Here is a 24,697-nt window from a genome sequence, read left to right on the forward strand (position 1 = left end):
CTGGGAACAAAACAAATGACGCACAATACGGTCCTAAAAGCGACCTTTGACCAGCCGAGGTGACGTCGGATGACGTTTCACAACATGTGATGTTGCCTTTTACACAACAGTTCTGTCTGTTTCTTAAATCTGATGGGCCAATAGCCGTGTGAAATTCTGCAGATAACAGCCTCTTCACTCTTGTGTATTACTCCGCCGACATACAGCAACAAGTAGAGGACACTCTACAGTTTGACAAATATTGCTGCTATTGAACAACATAATGTACTTTTGAGGCTTCTTTAGTTGAGAAGGTAGTTGTTTAGACTGCAACTATGCAGTTTATTTTTAAGGAGAGTGCCTATTTTTTTAAATATTTATATTTCTGCACACATCCCAAGTCTCTCGGAAGTTTGTGGGTTCGGGGAGTCTCTATGCATTTGCGGGAGACTCCCGGATGCCCACAAACGAGTAATAATCTCCCTGAAATCACCTGTCTCTCCTTGCTCTGTCGTAAAATATGTTGCATACCCCTTTTCACCGCATTCATCCCAGCTATTCAGGTACGCGCAACTCACCCGCACCGCTCTTCAGGTACATCGTACGCACATGCCCCCACTGCTCTTCAGATAAGTCGCACGCAACTCACCCCCACTGCTCTTCAGATACGTCGCACGAAACTCGCCCCACCATGTCAGGTACATCACACGCACAAGCCCCTACGGCTCTTCAGTTCCATCGCGCACCATCAACCCCCCCCCTCCTAAGCAGCCATTAGCCTGTCACTGAGCAGACCAAAGACGGTTGACGTTGTTCATTCACAAGATGGACACAGATACCGCATAATAATCCCTGTAATAAAATAAGCATCTCTGTAGACTGATGGCATTTCATGCCGTTCAGACTTATAATCTTAAAATGTGAGCAAATCACCTTTGTCATTACTTTAGACAGAACGCTAGAGAATCATTAAAACACTAGCTCTAAAGTGACGTCTGACTTCAGCTGCAGATGTGAATGAATGGCGGAAGTAGCTGCTCTTACGAAAGGATTTTTAGACTCCGTGTTTGATTTTCTGTTTTAGACGCACGATCATGCTGTTGAACTGTTGTATAAATGCATTATCACACTTGTAACAGTGCGACGTGGCTGTATATTGTCACTGATGGGACAATCGCACACCTCCCACTTGTGCAGATACAGCCACATCGCACTGCTACTGATGTGATATTGCTTAGTAAACGAATAAATGTATATGCTCCGATGTGTTGTTTGTCACAACATTTCGTCGTCCACAGCAAAACACAAAGGCAATTTAGGGGAAAAATAACCATAAAGTTTTATTGCGAACCAAACAAGGTCACATAATTCAAACATTTTACAATTTTACAGTACATTTATAGTTACATATAAGCATACCCTTTTAAGTTTTTGTTCCATATACATTAAAACTAACACAGAAGACCTCAAAATATACAAACTTAAATAACCATACAGTCTTGTTCAATGGAATGTGTTGCTGAGACAGACTGGCCCGTTTCTGGATTACTGTACATCCAAGGAGGCTGGAAGACTAAAGTGAGCATTTCTACACACATTAGCAGCACATCCTTCTAGCACCTTCTGCTCAAGTCATAAACAAGGAAAAAAAAAGCATTAAAGGAAGTGCTCTTTAATTTAGGAAGATAAATGTGCAAAAAATTTGATCCCAGATGCGTAACTGAAAGGTCACAAAAACATCAGATGCTGATATATTTTAGTGGTTTTAGTGTCACGTTGACTGTTTATACCTGACATGGACTGACATGCCAGATCACATGATTTAGACTAAACAAACATTTGAACAGGGGTGTTAAAATGAAGGCACATACACACACACGCACCCACAAACAAGCATTCAATCCATCCAAAACTATGATGTCTAAAAAATGAAACGCAAGTAAGCTTTGAAATAAATCTAGTACATAAACGTCCATCAGCATCAATCTTCTCTCTCTTTTTCCCCATCTGTCACAACCCAGGGTGAAAGCGGAGGAGAAATCGTGCATTTGGATGAAGAGGAAGAGTCTTCTTCTTTAACGTGTAAAACTCAGGCCTTTCAATAAAGGCCTTTCGAGCTGCCGTACGCCATGTGCAAATGCCCCCGATCTGGAGGCAGGGAAATGAGACGGGGTTTGCTTTTCTCATAGTGATGCACTACAGGTGAGATTCCATGGGACAGCATTTCCCTGGTAAATGAGCTACAGGTAGGAGTCCATGGGATGGCGTTTCTAGGGAATGGGCTACAGGTAGGAGTCCATAGCAGGGGCGTAAGAGAAGCCCAGGAAAGCCTCGGTCGCTTCAGTGATGCTGGACGTGACCAGAGCGCTGTCCGGCGAGCAGCCGATTGAATTCGGCACTGGCTCATCGGTGAACTCAGGGTCAAAGTGTCGCAAGTCGTTAGGCCCCGTCTGAAACAAAACGATGTCAAAATGACATTGATTAGAAAGTGCAATATTTGCAAAGCGGCTAGCATGACTGGGAAGTTTTTATCTCTAACATCCAGTGCAATGTGCTCAAAACTCAAAGTCAGCAAAGAGAAAGAGCAGTGTGACGTACCACATTGGGGTTGAATGGTGGCGTAAGCTTCTTGGCATTCAGATCGTCCCAGTTGATGGGAGAGAAGAACATGTGGTTCTTGATTTCAGTCTACACAAGTAAAACAGAAGATTCATTAGACACAATAGCAAAAAACACACATAATAATATAAAGAGTAATGTTTAGTATTATTATATAACATTTTATACATATGTAATGCTCAGCATACGCGAGAACCTCATTTTGAAAATTAATATATTTATTAATTTCTAAGTGAACAGAAGTTATATTTTGGTGCATTTTAACAAAACAAAGTAATTAAAGAGATACATTTATTAAAAATATATTTTAGTCATCGAAAATCTTTCGAAATAGAAAGATAATACAATTAAATTCAATCTAAATATTGCAGTTTTTTTTTACAAAATTTCAACTAATGTATATATATATATATATATATATATATATATATATATATATATATATATATATATATATATATATATATATATATATATATAATTTATTTTTATTTTTTTCTCTTGATTATATAAATTTGAGTGAACTCTTTTTTTGGACTGTGATAGTTCTGTGTTAGATTAGCTCCAGATTTGGCTTCAGTACTGACTAATCTAATGTATAAATACAAAAAAAATATTGGGGTTCCCAAACTTTTCAGCCCGCAACCCCAAAATTACATTGCCAGCGACTCACGACCCCCAATATCCTCTGAGGTGGTTTTAATGTATAAATCTTACACACAATGGCGGACACATACCAATAGGCCAATAAGTCTATTAATCATTTAATTTTGTTAAACGCAACTCGGAGACCATCCTCCATGTTCAGTTGTGGCCTGTATTTATTTTTAATGTATGGTAATGGCATAAAAAAGTCAGAAAGTTTAACCTGGAGTTATAAAAATCAACTTGCTGTGTCGTTAAAACAACGTAAATCACCCCAGGATTCAATTAAAAAAAAATTTTTTTAATGTTTGTTTCTAACATTTTAACAATGTTACTATTAACTACCATTTTGTTCTGCAGTAGGTTATGGATAAAATATGGCAATTATGATAGTTTAATAAAATGAATTTGATTTATGTAAATCGCCAAACAACTCCCCCTTTTTGTCCAAACAACTTATTGGGAACCACTGCTGTAGAAACTATTCATTTAAAAAATACATTAGTGAGGGCTGTACGTATATATGCTGAGCACTGTATTGCAAAACTTTATATTACTTATTATTTTATAATTTTTGTAATATTATTTATAATATTCAATCAAAAACCCTTACAAAGTCATCAGTGAAGCCCAGCCTTTTGGTTCTGTCTTTTTGCAGCAGGCCCTCCAGCAGGTGTCTGGCAGCGTTGGAGATGTTGGGTTTCAGCTGCAGTGGCTTGTTCAAAATGTTATCGTACATCTCTGCTGTGTTACGACTGTAGAACGGAGGCTGTGGAGAGAACATAAAAACAGTCAGCCATCTTCTAAAAAGTCAGCTCAGCTTATAAGCTAAATATGTGCAGTTAAATCAGGTGTGCGCTGAATTTTCGGCCACTAAACATTATTGTGATAAAAACAAAAATGGCAAACTTTCCTCCACTCGTTCACTGTCTACACAATTTCACTGTCAATGAAATGTGGTTATTTAATGGTCGTTCAATTCAGTGTTTCCCAACCCTGTTCCTGGAGGCACACCAACAGTACATAGTTTGGATGTCTCCCTTATCTGACGCATTCCTTTTAGGTCTTAGAGTCTCTTCTAATGTTCTGATGAGTTGATTGATGTGTGTTTGATTAGGAAGAGGTTGAGAATGTGTACTGTTGGTGTGCCTTCAGGAACACGGTTGGGAAACACTGGTTTAATTTAAAAAGTCTTAAATAATTCGTTTAGATAATAATAACAAAGCTTTTCAGTTTTAGACTAAGTGCGTCAATCATTTTTGGCCTAGAATTTTCATTTGGGTGCATCCCTAAATTATGAATCATTGAATCATTAACTCACCAGGCCATATAACATTTCATACAGCACTGCGCCCAAACACCACCAGTCCACCGTTCGGTCATACGGCTGCTTGTGTAACACCTCCGGTGCCAAATACTGCAAGACAAACAGAAAACCCTTCAAAAAAGTTCACATACTGACTCCAGTTCAGCTGCAGTGTTTAAAACAAACTTCTGTGGACCAATAAAATGAAGTCCAGTATTCACCTCTGGCGTCCCACAGAAGGTTGACGTCGTTCCATTGGGCTCGATGTTCTCTTTGCACAGGCCAAAGTCAGTCAAGATGATGTGCCCTTGAGAATCCAGCAGAATGTTCTCGGGCTTCAGGTCTCGATAGACGATGTTCAGTGAATGCAGGTAACCCAAAGCACTGGCAATCTCTGCTGCATAGAAGCGAGCGCGCGGCTCCAGAAAGCATCGCTCTCTTTGCAAGTGATAAAACAGCTATGGAAGCACAGGGAGAAAGAGGAGACAGATTAGACTGTGAGTTCCACATCCTGAATGGCATACTTAATCAAAGCTTTCTAGACTCTCTACGATCCCGAACAATGGCAGGAAATGAGAACGTCACCCCCCCCGGCCCCTCAGAGACGTCTGTTGGGTTAGACCCAGTCTAAACCACCGCAGCTGCTAAATCTGGCTCTCCCACCTCACACACTTTCCCCTCCCAGCCATTTCCTGATGAGAGTTTCCTATTCAGAGCCCAGGCGCTCCTCTCATGACAGGATTTCCTTTTTTCTGTCTGCATCTACCTCGCTGTCTCTATTTTCTGTCACTCTCTCTCCTCAATCCTGATTGTTTGTAATGTCTTGCTTATTAAAGTACACACCTCTCCTCCATTGATGTAGTCCAGTACGAAGTAGAGTTTATCAGTGGTCTGGAAAGAGTAATGCAGGCCCACAAGGAATGGATGCTTGACATTCTTCAGTAACACATTGCGCTCTGACATAATGTGTTTCTCCTAAGGGTCAGAGGTTAAGAGGTCATGCATACTTACTGATTGACAAAAAGCTTAAGTGAATAGCTGTGTGCGTGTGTGATCTCATACCTCTTTTTTCTTTAAGATGGCTTTCTTCTGAAGCACCTTCACAGCATAAAACTTCTCATCGCTCCGGTGTCGTGCCAGGAGAACCTTGCCGAAGCTACCCTTTCCGATGACTTTCAGAAAGTCGAAGTCTGATGGTTTGGCGGTGGGGTTTGAGGAAGGGCCGAGGTTGATCTGCTGAGAGGGACTTGGCTGAGGAGCAGAGAGATATCATTGGATTAATAGGATTCAGACATTGTTTTGGAGTGAGATGCAGGCTGCATATAAACATGTTTTCTGCTGCTATAAACACAACATAAACACAAGCAGATTTACCGGAGGGGAAGGGTTGCTGTTCATTAGCTCCACATCTTGTGGTGGTGTCAGGTTTAGGATGGACTGAACCTCAGGACTGCAAGAACAACAAATCAGAGATGCACAGTGAGAAAACAAACGAGGATAAATCTATAAACAAGACAACTGGAAGTTAAAATAAATAAATCAATAAATATAATAATTAAAATAAACAAGAAATACACAGTTTGAATAATAGTTAAAAAAGTTATTTAAAACAATTATTGTTTTAAATAGATGTTTAAATCAAAAAGATGTATAATTGCTTGTTTTTAAATAAATGAGAATAGTTTAAATATAATAAATTATAACTGCATGTTTTAATAAAACAATTTGAATGAAATGACATATCAGTAATAATAATAATATACATGTATTCTATTTATTGTAATTTTATAGCTGAAATACATTTGTAAACATGCAATAAGTTACAAATAATGTGCATGTTTACAAATGTATTTCAAGTATAAAATTACAAAAAAATCGATACAGATATGTTATTTTTACTGATTTGTTCTACATGTGCACAGTTCCTTTCAGCATTTACATTAAACAAACTTACTGCTTGCATGCATAGGAGTTTGCAGAAAGCTTCTGGATGAAGTCATTCAGTCCCATCTTTCTCTGCTTCATAAAAGCTGCACATGAAAGACAAAACAGAGAAAGAAAACCTCCATTTAAAAAGCAGAATCACTTAATATTCTTCCCTTCTCTCACAAAAGTTGGCTCAAAAGATTCCATTCATCTGAAAAAAAACAAAGCGTACCACTCAGATTAGCTACTAGTCCTCTTGTTTTAGAGTAGGTCAAGTCTGGAGCTGAAACGCTCGTCTCCGTTTGGATTGTCATGGCTGTAGTTTTCCACTCTGGGCCCGAGACCAAAACGACACAAAGCGCTACTGAACTCCTACACTACAGTCCCAACTATTTAAAACACCGGAGGAGGAGCGTATGGATCGCGTAATGGGCGTGGCTTGTGTGGTGTTCTCGCACAGGGGGCGTTTCTTGACGCAACTCTCTGTTTGAGGAGGCGTGGCTTTGTGCATGTTCCTCAGCAGAGTCAAGCGTGACGTCTTTGAGGGGCCAACTGTGAGTGAAGGGAACATCAGCTCGTCACGCCCCGACAGTCTGATGTTATGTTACTTAACTTACAGTTGAAAACAAGATCTTGCCGGATCTAATAAGCGCAGGACTGCATGTTCTGTTGAGAGGAACGATCAAAACCAGAGCAAACCTGATCCAAATAGTACTGTACATTTTTTTTTATAAACAAACCTGCTTTGCTCCCTGGAATAGTCATAATACAGACGTCCCAGTCTTGTTGTTAACCAAAGCTACTTCAGAATAAACAGTTCACTACAGCTAGCCTACGAGTGCAGAAGTCAGTAACAATAGATTCCTTTGCAAATTTCTCTTGCTTTGTACCTCACGTTTTCCCCTCAAAGTCCCATTTCAAGCGTTGTGACAGATGACGCATGAATGAGACAAAAGAAAGGGAACTTGAGCCAAACTTGAGGACTCTCTGGAAAAGTACTGACTGGAATAACGCAGAAAGAATCATTCTTTTGTGTCAGATTATTTCAATGAATCAGTTGGACGATTCAATACCTGTGTTGTACCGAGAAACGTACCCTGCCACAAAATGCACACCCTCATAGACTTTCATTTGCACTCTCAGTCTATATTTAAAAAAATCAAAGGTCACAATTGATTAAAACGTAAAATCCTAATTATTTTGATGGATAAAGCAAGGAAGTGAACGCATTTTAAAACGCACTAGTTTTACAAATAAATGTAAAATAATAACATTGACTGTAGTGTAGCCTTTAGGCTTTTTGGTGGGTTTAAAACAGACATTTAGGCTATGCAACACATTTACTTTTACTTCTGTAAGGAAAGGGTTCCATTCATGAAACTCACCTCAGTCACTATCATTATCACAGTCATTATAGTGTCATATAACTCTATTAATATACAATATAACTGATTGGGCAAAACGTAATTAGTAGGACAAAGCTAGCTTATTATAATGAGCAAAATGAAAATGCAATAATCTTAAATTTTGGCCATACATGTGAGAGTTTACAGCAATAATCTACACCACAATGTCACGTAAATACGTTGAATCTCTTTTGAATGGGTGCTCGAATCGAACTGTTCGAAAGAACCGATTCGGGGATTTGAGTCAGACTTCACTTCATTAACTCTGCTCTAAGAGATATCAAACTTCTGCATTCATTCCTTGCCAAACAAAGCATGTTAGGGAATTTACGAAAGATTATGAAATGCCCTATTACACAAAGTTATGCAATGAAAAAACCGCAGACGGTTAATTAACTGTGCCAATCATGAAACTTAATAAGTTAGAATAAAAGCTGAGAACATAAGCCGCAAAAACATTTAAGCTCATAAATGGTTGGGAAGTCTCACAAATAATTTCGACTTAACCACTTATTACCAATAATAATATAAGAAGGTAGGCTATCTCTTTTAAACAGTAGACAGTGGAACTGAGCAGAAAACATTAAAGCTAATAAAAACATTCAAAAACACCAGCTGCTTTCAATGCATTTGCGAGTCTGAATGAACATGAACAAGGTCAATCAAACAACATTTGATTTCATGTGTATTTGTAGCGCAGTTTATGCTATATTTTGCATAAACTACCGTAATGTTTAACAGTTCTTATTATATTCCACGTTTAATACATCGTTATACTATAATTGCTAACAGGTCAGACATATTAATCAACATCAGACGTGTATTGTATTATTTTTCTCAAGAAAAGTACGAACCTTTAAATTCCGCCGAAGTTCTCATTGTGCTGTTAATCCTAGACTAGTCTCTTCTGAAAGCCGAGAGTGACTTTTCATATGTTTGATAAAGGCTGAGCCAAGTGCCCTTATCATCAGACTGTATCAATATAGCCCAGATACAAGTACAGTGTTAAAACCGGGTCACTGCCCGGAAGGTGATGCGCCTATGTCTCCGGTACATAAAAAGCGGACACCTACAGTGGACCGTAATTGTCAAAAAACAATTCCGTACATTTCCGCGAGAGCTTAATTCGGCGAGATTCAACTTACATGTCAGCGGTGAGGTTTTGTCTTTCATAGGGTCAGGGAAGAGAGTAAGGTGCCGCGCACTGGCTTGATGAGGAAGTTTTAAGGTGAAAGAAGAAATTTGTGAGTCCGCCGCATTCCACCGGGCTGATCTGACACCGGAGATCTGTGGGGCGGAGCTTCTCCAGCCCAACAATATGCTGCACTCTGAATGCGGAGCCACGGCTAAATGAACTTGGAAGCTGACCGTGGAAACAAAGCCAGCTGCCTACCTGAATGGGCATCATATGCTCGTGCAACTCAGCTGAGAACAACTGAAGGGTTTTCAGTAAGACTAGAGTCCGGCCCATAGCCAGCCTGGTGTTTATTTTTTCTTAAAAAGTAGACCTTTTTTGCAGTTGTTCGCCTCGTTTTCTATTTAGTTAGGAAGTTTTAATGGGTTGACATTCATTTATTTTATTTTCTGCTTAGTCCCTTTATTGATCTGGGTTCACCACAGTGGAATGAACCGCCAACTTATCCAGCATATGTTATATGCAGTGGATGCCCTTCCAGCTGCAACCCATCACTGAGAAACACCCATACACTCTCAGTCACACTCATACACCACAGCAAATTTAGCCTACCAAATTCACCTGTAGAGCATGTCTTTGAACTGGGAAACCAGAGCACCTGGAGGAAACCCACGCGAACACAGGGAGAACATGCAAACTCCACACAGAAACGGCAACTGACCCGAGGCTCGAACCAGCGACCTTGCTTTCAGGTGACAGTGCTACCCACTGTCCCACCGTGCTGCCGTTTTAGTGACATTTTAGCACTACCTTTTTGATGGACTCGCAGGTTGGATGATCATCATAAGCACACTTTATGATGTATCCAAAACATTTCCTAAAGATTTAGAATCAAGAAATATGAGAATAATACTTGTTTTTTTAAATACAAATTTAGTACATTATATTTCATTAGAAAATAAAAATATGAATCTGTTAAAGTTTTCAATTAAAAACTAGCATATTGTCATTTGAATAGCACTAATTTAAATAACTAACTGGCCAGCACATTTAATTTTCCTTAGTGACACTGATGTGACAGTCAAAAGAGTATTATGCTCGGTGTCAAAGCCTTCTTCGATGGGTTATTTTCACAATTTATTATGACATAGCAGTCAAAATGGGACAAATTAGAATGGCCTTTAAGAATTGCTAAAACTAAAATTATCCCACACAGTATCAAGTCAGGGGCTATTTGTCACACTGTATAAGATAAGCTGACAAAATGAAAATGCAAACGTTTATTTAAAGGTGTACATAATGAAAATGTGGAAATGCATTAATAAAAAAGGTCAGTACATCGAAAGGCATACCATGAGCTTCAAACACCATTGTTAGATTGTTCTCATGTAAAACCTGTAATTGTAGAAGCCCAGTGAAAACAGGCCCATGTGAACAAAACATAGACTGTTACTTTGCACATGGGATCATTAACATGCACATCTTAGGCTACATTTGATTGACTACAATGTTCACCCTCACCAACCCCACTCTTATTTTTTATTTAGGCTTATTTTAAACTTATATTGTATGTATGTGGGACTCTTATTTTGAACAAAACAGAGAGACTAAAGCCCATCATGCCAATCTTTACATGTACTGTTGAGTGTGTTCAATGCATTTATGCACAGTGTCATATAGCTCAGCTTTAGTGAAAGGATGGCAATACACTTTATTAATCTCATCTATGCAAAGATTGATATTACTTTCTGTCTGTGTTTTCATCTACATTAAAGCAGTGGTCTCAAACTCAATTCCTGGAGGGCCACAGCTCTGCACAGTTTATCTCCAACCACCTTAAACTCAATCCTGCTTAGTAGTCTCCGGTAGTCTTGAACAGCTTGATTATTTGGATTAGCTGTGTGTTTGATTTTTGGAGCAAAACTGGGCAGAGCTGCGGCCCTCCAGGAATTGAGTTTAAGACCCATGCCTTAAATCTTCAAAATACAACTCAAGCTGCATCTCTGTTGGTCCCTTTTATAAAGTATGATTAAAATTTAGCCTGTATTTCCTCTGGAGGAGCTCACTCACTTCAAATCCTTGTTTTACATTATGCAAAAATCATAATCATCTGACAATATAACTGTCAGAATGGCTTTTTCAGTTTTGCCACTTATTGTTCTGTTTATTCTCATACAGGGAAAAACAGAGAGCAGTGTCTATGAAGACTTGAAAATGCGCAATATGCAGATATATGTCTGCCGTGGTCCAGATGTGGTGGGCATCATCATTGAGGGCATCCCTGTGCTTACTCGTCTTGGAAACCCCGCCAGGGCTATGAACTTGCAGTATCCACCACAACTCAGCAAAACATTTCAGGTGTTTCAAAGACATTTTGTGGGACTTGACACACTGCGTCCAAAGTCTTCCTCCTGATTCATGACACAAAAACTTCTTAGTTAATTAGTTGCCGCTCAGAGGTTCTGTTTCTTTGCTTCATCACTTTTGTTCAATGGACAGTTTGACTTGGAACAATGTGGTAGTCACGCACCGACTTCTTCAGTTTCTGGATAAGTCTGCAGCAAATATGGGCATTTGATTTGCTTTTGTATATATGGGGCAAAGTTTGTTTTGTTATGTCAAATGCTGAGATCGGAGGCACTTTATTGTTTTTATTTCAATGTTGTAGTACATATGAAAATGTACTGTACTGCGTACACAACAGGCATCAGTTGGACACCTCAAACCCCCATGAGGATCCACACACACACACAAACACACGCTCAGTTTTAATGGGTAAAGTTTAGAAGGGATACAGCTGCAGATACTCGCATCATTCATTCATTTTCCTTCAGCTCAGTCCTTCATTTATCAGGGGTTGCCACAGCGAAATGAGCCACCACCTACTCTGGCATATGTTTTACACAGTGGATGCACTTCCAGCTGCAACCCAGTTTTGGGAGACACCCATACACACTTATATACTATGGCCAATTTAGTTCATCAATTCCCCTATCGCACCTGGAGGAAACCCATGCCAACATGGGGAGAACATGCAAACTCCAAACAGAAACACCAACTGACCCAGCCGGGACTCAAACCAGCAACCTTCCAAGGCCACAATGCTAACCACTGAGCCTACTTGCATAAATATAGCATCATTTTTGTGACATTGTACAACAATTATATGTATATATTTACCGTACTGTGAGGGTTGGGCTTAAGTTTGGGGTAGACCTTATTAAAATACTGTTTACTGGGTAATTTAATAAATGATACGAGTATATTACTGCTTTTACACTGTGAAGGTTGGGGTAGATGTTAATAAAATGTATTTAATTCAAATTTTATGGGTATTGTAATACAGAATCTAAACTATATGATAACAATATTATTAATTCCTCACGTCTATATAGCGCTTTTCTGGGCACTCAAAGCGCTTTACACACATTGAGGGGAATCTCCTCATCCTCCACCAGTGTGCAGTATCCACTTGGATTAGGCGACGGCAGCCATACTGCACCAGACTGCACACCAGCTGATTGGTGGAGAGGAGACAGAGTGATGAAGACGGTGATTATATGGGGATGGTCAGGAGGCCGTGATGGACAGAGGCCATTGGGCAGATTTGGCCAGGATGCCAGGGTTAAACCCCTACTCTTTTTCCAAGGATATCCTGGGATTTTTAACGAGCACAGAGAGTCGGGACCTCGGTTTAACGTCTCATCCGAAAGATAGAATGGTTCACTTGTATCGCTTGTTACAAAAATGTTTTCAATTATTTTCTTAAATTCATGAATGAAAATATACAATTACAATCAGGAGATCAATATAAGAGAGATATAAGAGAGGGAAAATACAAGTGACATTAACAGCAGGTAATGTCACCTGTAAATAAACAGGGGAAAAATAAACAGGGGGGCTAATAATTCTGACTTCAACTGTAATAACAAAAATTGGACACATTTTTTGTTGTTGCACATACAGAAGGATTTAAGCAGTCAACTTCAATCAGAAAATGTGGAAAACAAAAATTCCTAACAAAATAAAAAAGATAAAGATAAAGTCTTAAGATTCATGTGCAAAATCTACGTAATAATAAATAATTTATTTTAAACTTAAAGATAGGAGGAGTGTTTAAATAATAATGCAAGTCAAACCAAAACTTCACACATTCACACATACAAAATAAAAGTTTTACAGTTTCATCATCCTTACCACAAACTGGAGAACGACTCGGAATATCAACATATTTGTAAATAAATGAGATTTTTATTGCAGTATTTTAAAATGCCTTTATTTTTATTAGGAAGAAAGTATTTATAAGGCAACAACCAAGCTTTTCTCCAGTCTACATTATTAACTAATGCAACCCAACAGAATCTGCCTCACAGAACAATACGATGATTTTGCTGAGGAATTAAATGGATCTGTTCATTCATTCATTTCCTTTTCGATTTATTCCCTTTATTAATCAGGGGTCGCCACAGTGGAATGAACCGCCATCTTATCCAGAATGTTTTACTCAGCGGATGCCCTTCTAGCTGCAACCCATTACTGGGAAACATGCATACATTCTCATTTACACACACACACTCGTACACTACGGCCAGTTTAGTTGATCAATTCCCCTAAAGCGCATGTGATTGGACTGTGACCCAGCCGGGACTTGAATCAGTGACCTTCTTGCTGTGAGGTGATTGTGCTACCCACTGTGCCACCGTGATGCATAAATGATTATGTTTATTATTTTAATGTATTGTATATGACTATTGCCCAGATGCATTACACCAGTGGGGATATCTCTACGAACAGTATTATAATCTCTGAAGTGAGTAGGAAAGTCACGAACAGTCATAAAGCGTTCATAACACAGTAAGTTCCCCAAATCATCAAGTACAGAAAATAATCACTTGTAACAACAACTGCTGGCTGCTGGGATTGACGTCATTTTTGGAAGGCGCGTGCTGCTGGGATTGACGTCATTTTTGGAAGGCGCGTGCTGCTGGCCCTGACGTCACTCTCGGAACACGCGCGGGTTCTTTTAAACCGTCATTTCTCTGTCGGATTATCAAACTTACATTCCACTTTACTGCTGTTTACACTGTTTCCCAGCGCGCGATGGCGAAGACGATTGCGAGAACTGCGAGGTCCATCGCGGCCCAGATAAACGAGTGCTGCTCCTACATCCACAGCAAATACCAGCAGCTGCAGGCCTTCCGCCGACAAGTCAAACGGAGGACCAGACCCAAGCACTGGGACTGGATAGAAGACTTCGAGCTCAAGCACGAGCTGCGCTTCCCCACCCGCGGGCCCCGAAACCTGCTGAAGCTGCGGAACCTGCAGCACTTCCTGCGGGAAACCGAGCAGAACTGGTGGGACTTTCGGCCTCCGCGGGTTCCCGGGAGACCGCACCGCGTGTTGCGGATAAACCTCCGGGACCGGCCGATCAAAGCCCTGCTGAGCACCGAGCTTTTCCCTCCGAAGCCCGTAGACCGCACCGAGAGACACTACTGCCGGAAACTGCTGCTGATGGAGCGGCCGCTGGAGATCAGCTTACCGGCAGACATACTGGAGGAGATCCGTGCGCTGGAGCATCTGGAGGAGGAGCAGGGGCTACCGCCACACCTGCACTGCTCATCCGGTCAGGAGGACTATTATTCCGCGGATGAAGAGTGAACTTTAATAAAGCACACTGTAAAAAGTTCTTCAAGGGTGTTGTCCATAGGAATTCATTTTAAAAAGTATATTTCTTCCAATAAATTGATTACCTTTCCATTTTGAATTAATTTAAGTTTTACATAAGTAAAAATTGCGATTGTTTTTGTAACTTATTATTACCCATCAAAAAATTGTGTTTTACTGACCTTCAAAATAAATTGCTTCTACAAAACTCCATTTAAGTGTTTATATCCAAAGTAAAACTTCACGACCCGCCCACATGACGCAGCACGCATGCAGAGCAACGACACCGTTGCTCATACCTGTACCGGACCAGTTTCGACGTTCTGTGGAGTTTTTGAGGGCTTTATACAACGTGCAACACATGTAAGTAACTATTTACATTGCATAAAGTTAGGTTTTAGCCGACTGAGCACGCATTTATTGCACTGTAAAATGTAAACAAGTCGCCTTTCATGACAGTAACGGTTAAGTTTGTCAGTTTTGCAAGCGCCATGCGGCCTTACCGAAAGTACGGAATTTAACATTAATCTTGAAACAACTATCGCAAACGTAGGAGGACATTATATTTTTACCACCTATCTCTGTAATGTATCATAAAAATTGTTAAAGGTTTAACTTTATCTTTTGATAATTTGTTTGAAATATTTTAATTTGCCTTAAATCATTTGTTCAATTTAAAAGACTAAATGTTTATTTGCATTGCAATATTATCAATGAATCTGATGTTTACCTAAACTCTTCTTTTAATTTGTGTTGCTTTTTTAGAGAGATGTCAGAAGCATAAATGACATGATGGCTAGGACATATAGCTGGGGGAGAATGGAAGTGGTTGTCCAGAGCCCAGATGTGCAAAAATTAAAGAAACATGGCCTGCCCAGGTAAATGATTTATCAATGACATGCTGCTTGGCAAATAATGGTGAACAAAGATGTTTATGTGATGCTAGACACTTTTTGCTGAACACATACTGAAAATTTTACCTCACATGTTTTATGGAGGATTTCATTACATAGGAATAAAAGGTTGCCAATTCTTTACACATTTGGTTCCAAATAACAGACAAACAATTGATGTATTACAGATAAATGAAGAATTCCAAAGGTGTACTGGTGTTCCACAAGAATCGGTTTTTATGTCCCAGCTGGACAAATACACTCCAAAACTTCTTGACCTGTTTAGTGCGAAGGGTGCAGCGACTGGTGAAAACATCAATTGGAGTTATTGGAACTGATACAGGTAAGGCAAACATGGTAACAATGTGGCTGATGCATGTTTATGCAATAAGTACTTTATTTACTCATCTTGCCTAATAGGTAAATAGTGCAAAACAAAGTCATTAATTTTAAGGGTAAATATAAAAAAAGCGTGTGTGTGTGTCTCTGTGTCTGTGTATATGTACAGTATGTGCGTATATATATATATATATATATATATATATATATATATATATATATATATATATATATATATATATATGTATATAAATATGTATGTATGTATGTGTGTGTATATATATATATATATATATATATATATATATATGTATATATATATATATATATGTATGTATATATGTGTTATTTGTGTATATATGTATATGTGCGTGTCTGTGTGTGTGTATATATGTATGTATGTGTGTGTGTATATATATATATATATATATATATATAGATATAGATAGATAGATAGATAGATAGATAGATAGATAGAGTTGAACTCTGTTGAATAGGTTGTACAGAACCACACTGATAATGACATTTTACGTTTGTAGTTATATTGCCTGCAATATTCAGTTTTTTCATTATTCACTTACCAACTATAGGATTCAAGTACCTCTGTGGTGAGGAAGAGAGACGTGGCTCTGAGATGCCTCATTGAATACATGGGAGAGAGTGGGCAAAAGCTGATCTCTGACTACTATGTAAGTATTGTTTAAAAAGCATAGTTTGACTTTTTTGGGAAAGGCACACATTCCTCAGATATCAATCTTATGTCTGACTGAATTATAGTACAAAGATGGAGCTCTGTCAAACATTCGAAACACGCCTACAAACACCTAAATGAATATGCAGGAACCAGGGTCCCAAGTTAACCTTTTGGACTTTTAGTTGCTTGTAGACTGGATTTAAAAAATAATGTCATTTTTAACTGCAGTTTCACAAAAGTAAAATCCTTGTTTTACATTATGCAAAAATCATAATCATCTGACAATATAACTGTCAGAATGGCTTTTTCAGTTTTGCCACTTATTGTTCTGTTTATTCTCATACAGGGAAAAACAGAGAGCAGTGTCTATGAAGACTTGAAAATGCGCAATATGCAGATATATGTCTGTATATGTCACACTTAAGCTAGTCTGTTTATGTAAATTGCTCAGGTCAAGATTCACTGTATTTTATTGTTAGTGTACAGATTGCATTTAAAGGTCTTCTATGCTGCGCTTAAAGATGAGGTTAGAAGTTTCTGTAATTTTTAATGTTAATGTTTACAACATTAACAATAAAATTGATTATAGAAACTTTTGATTATAAATTGATAATAAGTGCACCCAGTTGTTTGTGTATGGCAAATGTTAGAGTAATAAACATTTGACAAATACCTCTCTTTCCTTATTAAAGTTGAATTAAAAAATAATTTGTATAAACTAAGAGTAATAGAGAAAATGATTTAATTAAAATCAAATAAATTAATTTTTTTATTTTAAATGTTACTTATTTTAATTAAGTATTATTTGATCAATATACTGATCTTTAACACTTTGGTTAAACTCAAAAATTTTGCTTTATATTGTAGACTCTACTTAATTTTTTTGCAAACAGTAAAATAATAATATTGATTTTTACCAAATCAAAATAACAAGAAGTTCACTAAACTTACAAAAAGTAATTGGAAAATGTTGCCTTAATTTTTTTTTAAGTTTTATTTAAATAACACTTTTTACAGTGCACCAAGGATATCTTTTAAAGCCATTTGTGTAAGAACATCTTACAACATTATGCAACAACGTTTTATAAACAGCAATTACACAGGCCACACAGAGGTTGCGAAACAATCGAAAGTACAAAAGGCAGCACTCTAATACAACATATCCAAAAATGTGAAGTTATCAAACTTTTTTCTGACTGCCAAAACTACTTGCTCTGGAACAAATAATAGATTAATTAAAACAAATTCCAGAAGAACTGGCTGAGGAAAGGCTGTTCTCAGTGGGGTGGCACTATCTTTATAAATAACCACTATAGCACTTTGCTGTGCTGTGCTATTAATTATTTTGGCCCAAAGATACTGTAATTTGTCAACTGTGTGAATAAAATTAAAAACATGTGACATCTTCTATGTGACAAGGCGCAGTTTCTTCTTCCAAACATCATGTTTCTGTATGTCATCACCAGTGTTAGGTAAGTTGCTTCAAAAGTAATTAATTACTCTGAAATAAAATAAACTGATTAATACAGAACAGCTGAATTTATGCACAGTGTTTTAGGCAAATATATTTTAATAGGTAAGTTAGTAATTACATTACTTAAAAAGATGAAAAACATTTTTTATCGGCAGAAAATTTGTGTAAATGCAGCAACTACTAAAAAAAGTAACCCAGGCTCATTATTAATGCGTACCCCTATACACATTTCTAGAGATCACGAAATACGTCCCAGGAGGTACGCTTTTTTAAAGTTTTTGTTTTCAAAAATCCACCAGAGGCCGCTGGGTACGCTTTTTCAGATCTCAAATTTCATCCGCTGACCTCAAAGATCTCCGCTGTCGACTAATGATTGACTGACCGACCGACCAACTGATCCACCCACCCATGTCCTTCTATAAACCCAACCGATAGTGTTTTCAAAAGCACTGATTAACCTGCCCAACTCCTTCTGTAAACCCAATCAAAAGTGTTTTCAAAAGCAATCCAAAAAAGAAAAGCCCTTATCTACTTGTTTATAAAAAATTTTCGCATTCGTTTTTGTTTTACCAGCTTTCTGGAATCGTTCTTCACCAGACTCAAACACCGTCATCATGGTCAACTCCTCTCTGCGTCTCAAGTCCACCGATGATGTACACAGCAAGCCATTGGGTAAACTACTAACAGCATTAAAGTCGTCCACACAAAAGTAAGTGGTCAGCTGATAGTGCAAAAAGAAACAGAAGCTTTCGCGGTGTCATACCGCCCCATATCGTTCACTTTAAAGACGAAATGCAGCCATCTGTAGCTCTGGCTATGTTATGATGATCAACGATCTCGTGGCTGCAGATCGTTGGTAAACAGGCACCTTCACCTGGACTACAATTCTGTCACTTAACGAATGACAAATTCCGTCATGCACTTCATACACACCAGTTCCTGTTTCACTTTGATTAAACGCTCACACTCACAGCTGGAGGATCGTTATGGACTGATTTCATGGATTTTAAATACAGTGCAAACAAACACATATTTGCTGAGTCTTGTTTATCTGTACTGTGAACATTACAACGCATCTCTTTTGCCTTGCCATGTTTTCACCCTCGGTCTGCTTTATTTGGATTGTGCTTTGCTGGATTGCCCTTATACATCTGTTTGTTCTTGTGTTGATCATTGCTTGCCTGACCATTCTCATAATAAATCCTGCATTTGAATCGGCAACTCTGTTGTTAGCGCCCATCACATTACAGGCTACATAATTCACGCTCTCTAGAAATGAATATGGGGTACATTTTCACAATGAGCCTGTGTTGCAACCAATGATTCATTGGATATGTAGTAATGTTCAATTTAATTTGTTTGTTTAAATTTAGCCCACATAAATTGTTTGAAACCACTTAACTTAAAAAAATGTGTAAATCCTATGAATCATTTTCTTCAGTCTAATTAAACCCACTTACTATACATTACACTAGTAGTTTCACAAACATTTTATGCAATATCTTAAACCTTTTCAACTTTTAGTTCTCAGTTAAGTACTCCCACATTTGACTCTCTGCCCCTTCAGTGTCCTTGTGCTCATCTCCTCCAGATCCTCTCTTTCAGTTTCACATTCTTTGTGTAAATAGGAAGTTGTGTGTGAGTGAATGGAGGTCTGGGAGAGGATAGAGAGAGCACACAGAGATCAACAGGGCTTCAGGCCTAAGTGTCCCAACGCTTTGTTTATTTATGTTGGAGGATGAGGATTACGTAAAATCTCATTTAAATGAGGCTAAGCATTCAATACAAGACCAAAACATTATGCATACTAATGTGGTCTTGAATCATAAACTGGTTTCAAGAGCATTATGCAACTGCCCTCAGACACACACATTCACATATTCACATGAATGCATACCGAAGTGTGTATATACACACACACCTGCAGTGACTCCGCCAAAAGACACTGAGGGTTATGAGATCAGGTAGACAGATTTAGCATATGAGCAATGTACCATGAATAACAAACAAACACATTAAAAACGTAATGTAGTTACAGATTCTCGGGCCTACATGGGGATTGTGCTCCATTATGAAACTGCTAAACATCAGTGCTCGCAAAAGCCATAATTTTTGGGGAAAGTACTTTAAATCCAGCTTGTCAGTCACATTTCACACTCTTCAGGACACTGTCAGCTCTCTGTACCTGTCCTATATGCTCAGCGTTGAGTTATGACAGGACATAAATGGAAAAACAACTTTCCACAGAAATAAGATAACAGCAATGAATTGATTATTTTTAGTGTTTTTCCCATGTGCCTTTTTCAGATAAGCTTATCATCATAGCCGTTAAATGACTGCTATTATACAACCAAGTCATGGTTAGTACATTTAAAAAAATATTATATCAGACCATTTATGTGTGTGTCATTAATTAGAGGCCATTCTGAGTAATTGAAATCATTAAAATAAGCTGTTGTTAGTTCTCAGTAACTCTAGTCTTTATCAGTATTGCATGATCCTAATATCTTATTTTTGTGGAAACCATTTTTCTGTCACAAACAGGAAGCTTAAAAAACAACCTTTATTTAACGTAGAATATTTTGTTAATTATATTCTACAATACTAATTCTTGCTTAATAAAAGTATGATATAGTATTATATCATACTATTTTTGGGTGAGGCATTAATTAGAGGCCATTCTGAGTAATTGAAATAATGAAAAATAAACGTTCACACTTTATTTTGATTGTTGGTTTGTTCAGTTTAAGTTACATTGCACCTACATGCCAACTAATTTTCATTAGATTATAAGTAGACTGTTTTGGTTGGGGTTAGGGTTAGTGTAAGTTGACATGTACTTGCAAAGTGTCTTATAGTCAGTTAAATGTCTGATGAAGGAGCAGTACCAACAGATATTAAGCAGGCAGTCTACTAATACTCAAATGAACCACCAAAATAAGTGTTACCAAATATGTTGTCTTTAGTTCTCAGTTACTCTAGTCTTTATCAGTAATGTATGTTCCTATTTTCCTAAATTTGTGAAAACCAAATCTGTGATAAACAGGAAGCTCCAGAGAACAGCCTTTATTTAACATAGATTAGTTTGTAGTATAATTATATTCTACAATAACACATTCTTGCAGAATAAAAGTATAAATTGATCTAAAGTAAAAACAAAAAAAAACAACATTTTTTTTATATTCAATATCTTTTCATAGCTAAATAATTCGTGCAATACAATACATTTCTACATGTTGTACAAAAGAAACATTAAAAAAGCCTAAAATTGATTCATTCTGGCAAACATAATGAAAATGTATTATATTCAGTCCTTTAATATTAGAACCATCCAGTGTGAGGTTCCTCTAAGGCAGGGATTCTCAAACTTGGTCCTGGAGGGCCGGTGTACTGCAGATTTTAGCTCCAACTTGCCTCAACACACCTGCAAGCATGTTTCTAGAAAGCCTGGTAATATAAGAGCTTGATTAGCTAGCCCAGGTGTGTCTGATTGGGGTTGGAACTAAAATCTGCAGGACACCGGACCTTCAGGACTGACATTGAGAACCTCTGCTCTCAAAGTAAAACAATGATGCATTGTGTTGCTAAAATGGTTCCCACATAGATGAAAATTCTGTCAACATAATCTTCTTTAACATGAACATTGCAATAGTTGATGTCACATTGTAAAGAAACACTATATGCAAGTGCACAAACAATCTTGTATAGTTCAACTTTTTTTTTTTGTAGTTTAGGTCACAGTTCATGCTATAAACTACTGGTTTATTACACTGTAAAACCCATAAATTTAAGGTAACTCAAACCATTTGAGGAAACTGATTGCAACAAACCAGTTTAAAAACTGATCCTAATGAGTTCTGTGAACTTAATCCATTTGAGTAAATGAAGAAATTTAAGCAAGGTAAAACCCAATAAATGAAGATACTCAAACAAAATGAATACTGTAAAACCAAATAAGTTAGGGCAACTCAAACCGTTTGTGAAAACCGATCGCAACAAACCATTTGAGTTAAAAAAAACAATCTATGTGAGTACTGTGAACTTACTACATTTAATTAAATTAACTCATTACTTAGTTCAAAACTCTTTTCATTAGAGTAGAACTTACTTTCAGTAAATTTTGAGTTAACTACACTCATTTAATTTAATAAAGATAACTGTTGGGTTTTACTATCATTAGGATATGAATTGTTCATTTATAGTTAAAAAGTAGGACCTGATTCTGCATCACTAATCCTACCTAAAACCTAAATCCAACTTGTACCTTACTAACTATTAATAAGCAGCTAATTGGTAGTTTATTAAGCTAGTAGCGTTGGATAATGGTTTGTTAATACCGTGATTTATGACCTGAACTAAAGTGTTACCCATCATGAAAATGCCTATACACTCACATACACATGTGCATGACAACATGTTTTCTGAAAATCTTGGTATTAACTACAATGCTATCATTTCTAAAAACATGCGCTTATAAATACATCATCAAAAGTCTGCATTTTCAGGCTTCCAAAATGCTACTGTCATCAAAATAAATGGTCCAAGGTAAATACTGCATCAAAGTTTTGTTTTTAGGTAAAACGGTGTCATGTTCACACACATTCCTAATTGAAAAATACCCATATATGTAAATCCTCATTCGTCATCAATGTCAAGGGCAGTTTAGCAAATACGACACGTTCACAAGCACTTCATGAAAGTGCGTGGTGTATTTGTACCACTATCAGATGACATCGGGTGTTTATGATTGAATAGTGTAGGAGGGTTTTATGCTCAGAAGTGCTGTTTTGAGCGCTTGCCTAAAAATAGTAATTAAAGGTTCAACTCTAAGCCTACATGGATCAAGGTGATTATGGGTTATGCTCATTCCAGCAAGAGAGATAAACACAAGGAGAAGAAACAAAACAATGCTCAGAGAAAGAGACAGAACTTTGTAGACCGATAACAGAGAGGTCCTAAAGTAATGAATGAGAGAAGAGATACAAAGAAAACGAGAGAGAGAGAGAGAGAGAGAGAGAGAGGGGGAGAGAGAGAGAGAGAGAGAGAGGGGCCATGAATGAAAGAAAAGAACTGGTTGAAAAAAAGGCCAAACTTACTGGTGTCAGACGAACAACAATAATCAGACTCAGGGTCTCCATGGTAGTAGAGGTCCATTGCCTGGAAAAAAAAGATGTAGGTCAGAGAAATGTGTCTTCAATGAAAACAATCTTTTGTAGTGCAAGTATAGCATGTCTCCTGACTTATAACCCATTTCATGTCAGAACGTGGATTGGGTCCTTATGGAAATTAGATCACTAGATGTGATACGTTTCTTTACATTTGTTTTTAGCAAAATTGCATTTCTAACATCATTGGAAGTAGGACTTTGCTTCATTAATATCGAATTTAACTTTGCTCACATAAAGATGAGTGCCGAGGAAATAAAATTAAAAAAGTGTAATGTTATTTTCAAAAAACCTGCATGGTGAAATTGTTTTTAAAAGTTTACATTTTCAGGCCCCCGAATGCTGTTAATGCAATAGGCATAGGGCCAGATTTATTAACAGCTTGCACCAATACAAAATATTTTTTTTGGATTTAAAACAGGGGCCTGTTTCAGTAAGAAGGTTCAACCAACTCTGAGTTTAAACTTGAACTCTGAATTGACTTAGTTTTCAGTTTCAGAACAGCTGATCTGAGTTAGGTCAATCAAGTCTGAGTGGACTAATTCAGAGTTAAGCTGTGGTCACACTGCACTTTTCTCCCCATAGACTTCCATTCATACGCACACGAATACTTCAGACAGGAAATGCAAGTTCATGTTTCGCAGTTCACTGCGGTGCAAAGTTCAAGCTTTGGTGACCTGCAAAATCGCATCACTTGAGTGCCTGAGACAAATCAAGGATCAAAACATGACCTCCCTGTTCAGAAATTTAAAATATGGAGCAATCGCTCACTTTTTTAAATGTCTAATCATCTTGTTTATTCCTGCCCCTTTTCACAGCACCGCACAACAGAATTCTGCTTTAAGCATGCACACCGTGACTATAAAAAGGCATTATCAATGGGGTGCAGATATTACGAGTAATCATGACAACATCTGAAAAAAGAGATCAGCATTTTTTTCTCCAGCTGAACTTGATGTGCTAATGCAAAGTTATAGCACATATGACCATATATTTAAAAAAAAAAGCAAAAGCACTGCATCAGTGAAACAGAAACAGTTAGTGTGGGAAAACAGCTGCTCAAGTATGCTCAAGTTTACATTTAAAATATTGAAAGTATTTAGATTTTTAAGTGTAATAATAAATAAGTCATGTAATGTGTGAAGTTTATTGACTTTGGACTTGAAAAAGTGGGGTATTGGCCATAATTTTTAAGTTATTTAATATGTAATTGCTTTAAATTACTTAAAATAGAATAATGCATAGTTTCTAAAACAAATTTGACAAAACAAGAAAACATATAACCTTAGCCTAACGTTTGGTAGAAATGTTGAATTTGAAGTTCCCACTTTTACACATGTTGATCAGTTTAAGATAAAGCGTCAAAAATTGTGTTTTTATAAGATCTACAAGTGCCTGCCTTTTTTATTGATCAATTGTTTTTAGAACAAGCAATAATTCAATATATTCAAT

At 37.5% G+C, this 24,697-nt stretch overlaps 1 protein-coding gene and 1 long non-coding RNA gene across 8 annotated transcripts in view; one reads left to right on the forward strand and one right to left on the reverse strand.

Moving 5' to 3' along the window:
• Nucleotides 1-1,293: 1,293 nt before the first annotated feature.
• The window catches only part of sgk1 (serum/glucocorticoid regulated kinase 1), a 91,983-nt gene continuing 68,579 nt past the window's right edge, over nucleotides 1,294-24,697 (reverse strand). For 4 of the 7 annotated variants that reach the window (XM_005162299.6, XM_073938095.1, XM_073938096.1 and 1 more), the window contains 10 exons: nucleotides 23,177-23,237; nucleotides 6,504-6,579; nucleotides 5,924-5,999; nucleotides 5,612-5,800; nucleotides 5,393-5,524; nucleotides 4,771-5,007; nucleotides 4,565-4,660; nucleotides 3,857-4,012; nucleotides 2,578-2,667; nucleotides 1,294-2,429 (listed from right to left, as the gene is read on the reverse strand). In XM_005162299.6, coding sequence (XP_005162356.1) covers nucleotides 2,262-2,429; nucleotides 2,578-2,667; nucleotides 3,857-4,012; nucleotides 4,565-4,660; nucleotides 4,771-5,007; nucleotides 5,393-5,524; nucleotides 5,612-5,800; nucleotides 5,924-5,999; nucleotides 6,504-6,579; nucleotides 23,177-23,237 — 1,281 coding nt within the window. In that variant the 3' untranslated portion in view covers nucleotides 1,294-2,261. 7 annotated transcript variants of the gene reach the window in all.
• Nucleotides 14,947-17,014, forward strand: LOC137489137 (uncharacterized). Its single transcript, XR_011008491.2, has 5 exons — nucleotides 14,947-15,043; nucleotides 15,446-15,558; nucleotides 15,762-15,916; nucleotides 16,503-16,601; nucleotides 16,953-17,014. It is a non-coding gene; the product is annotated as an uncharacterized lncRNA (long non-coding RNA).

The sequence above is a fragment of the Danio rerio genome, chromosome 23 (assembly GCF_049306965.1).
Source record: "Danio rerio strain Tuebingen ecotype United States chromosome 23, GRCz12tu, whole genome shotgun sequence".
Classification (NCBI taxonomy): Eukaryota; Metazoa; Chordata; class Actinopteri; order Cypriniformes; family Danionidae; genus Danio; species Danio rerio.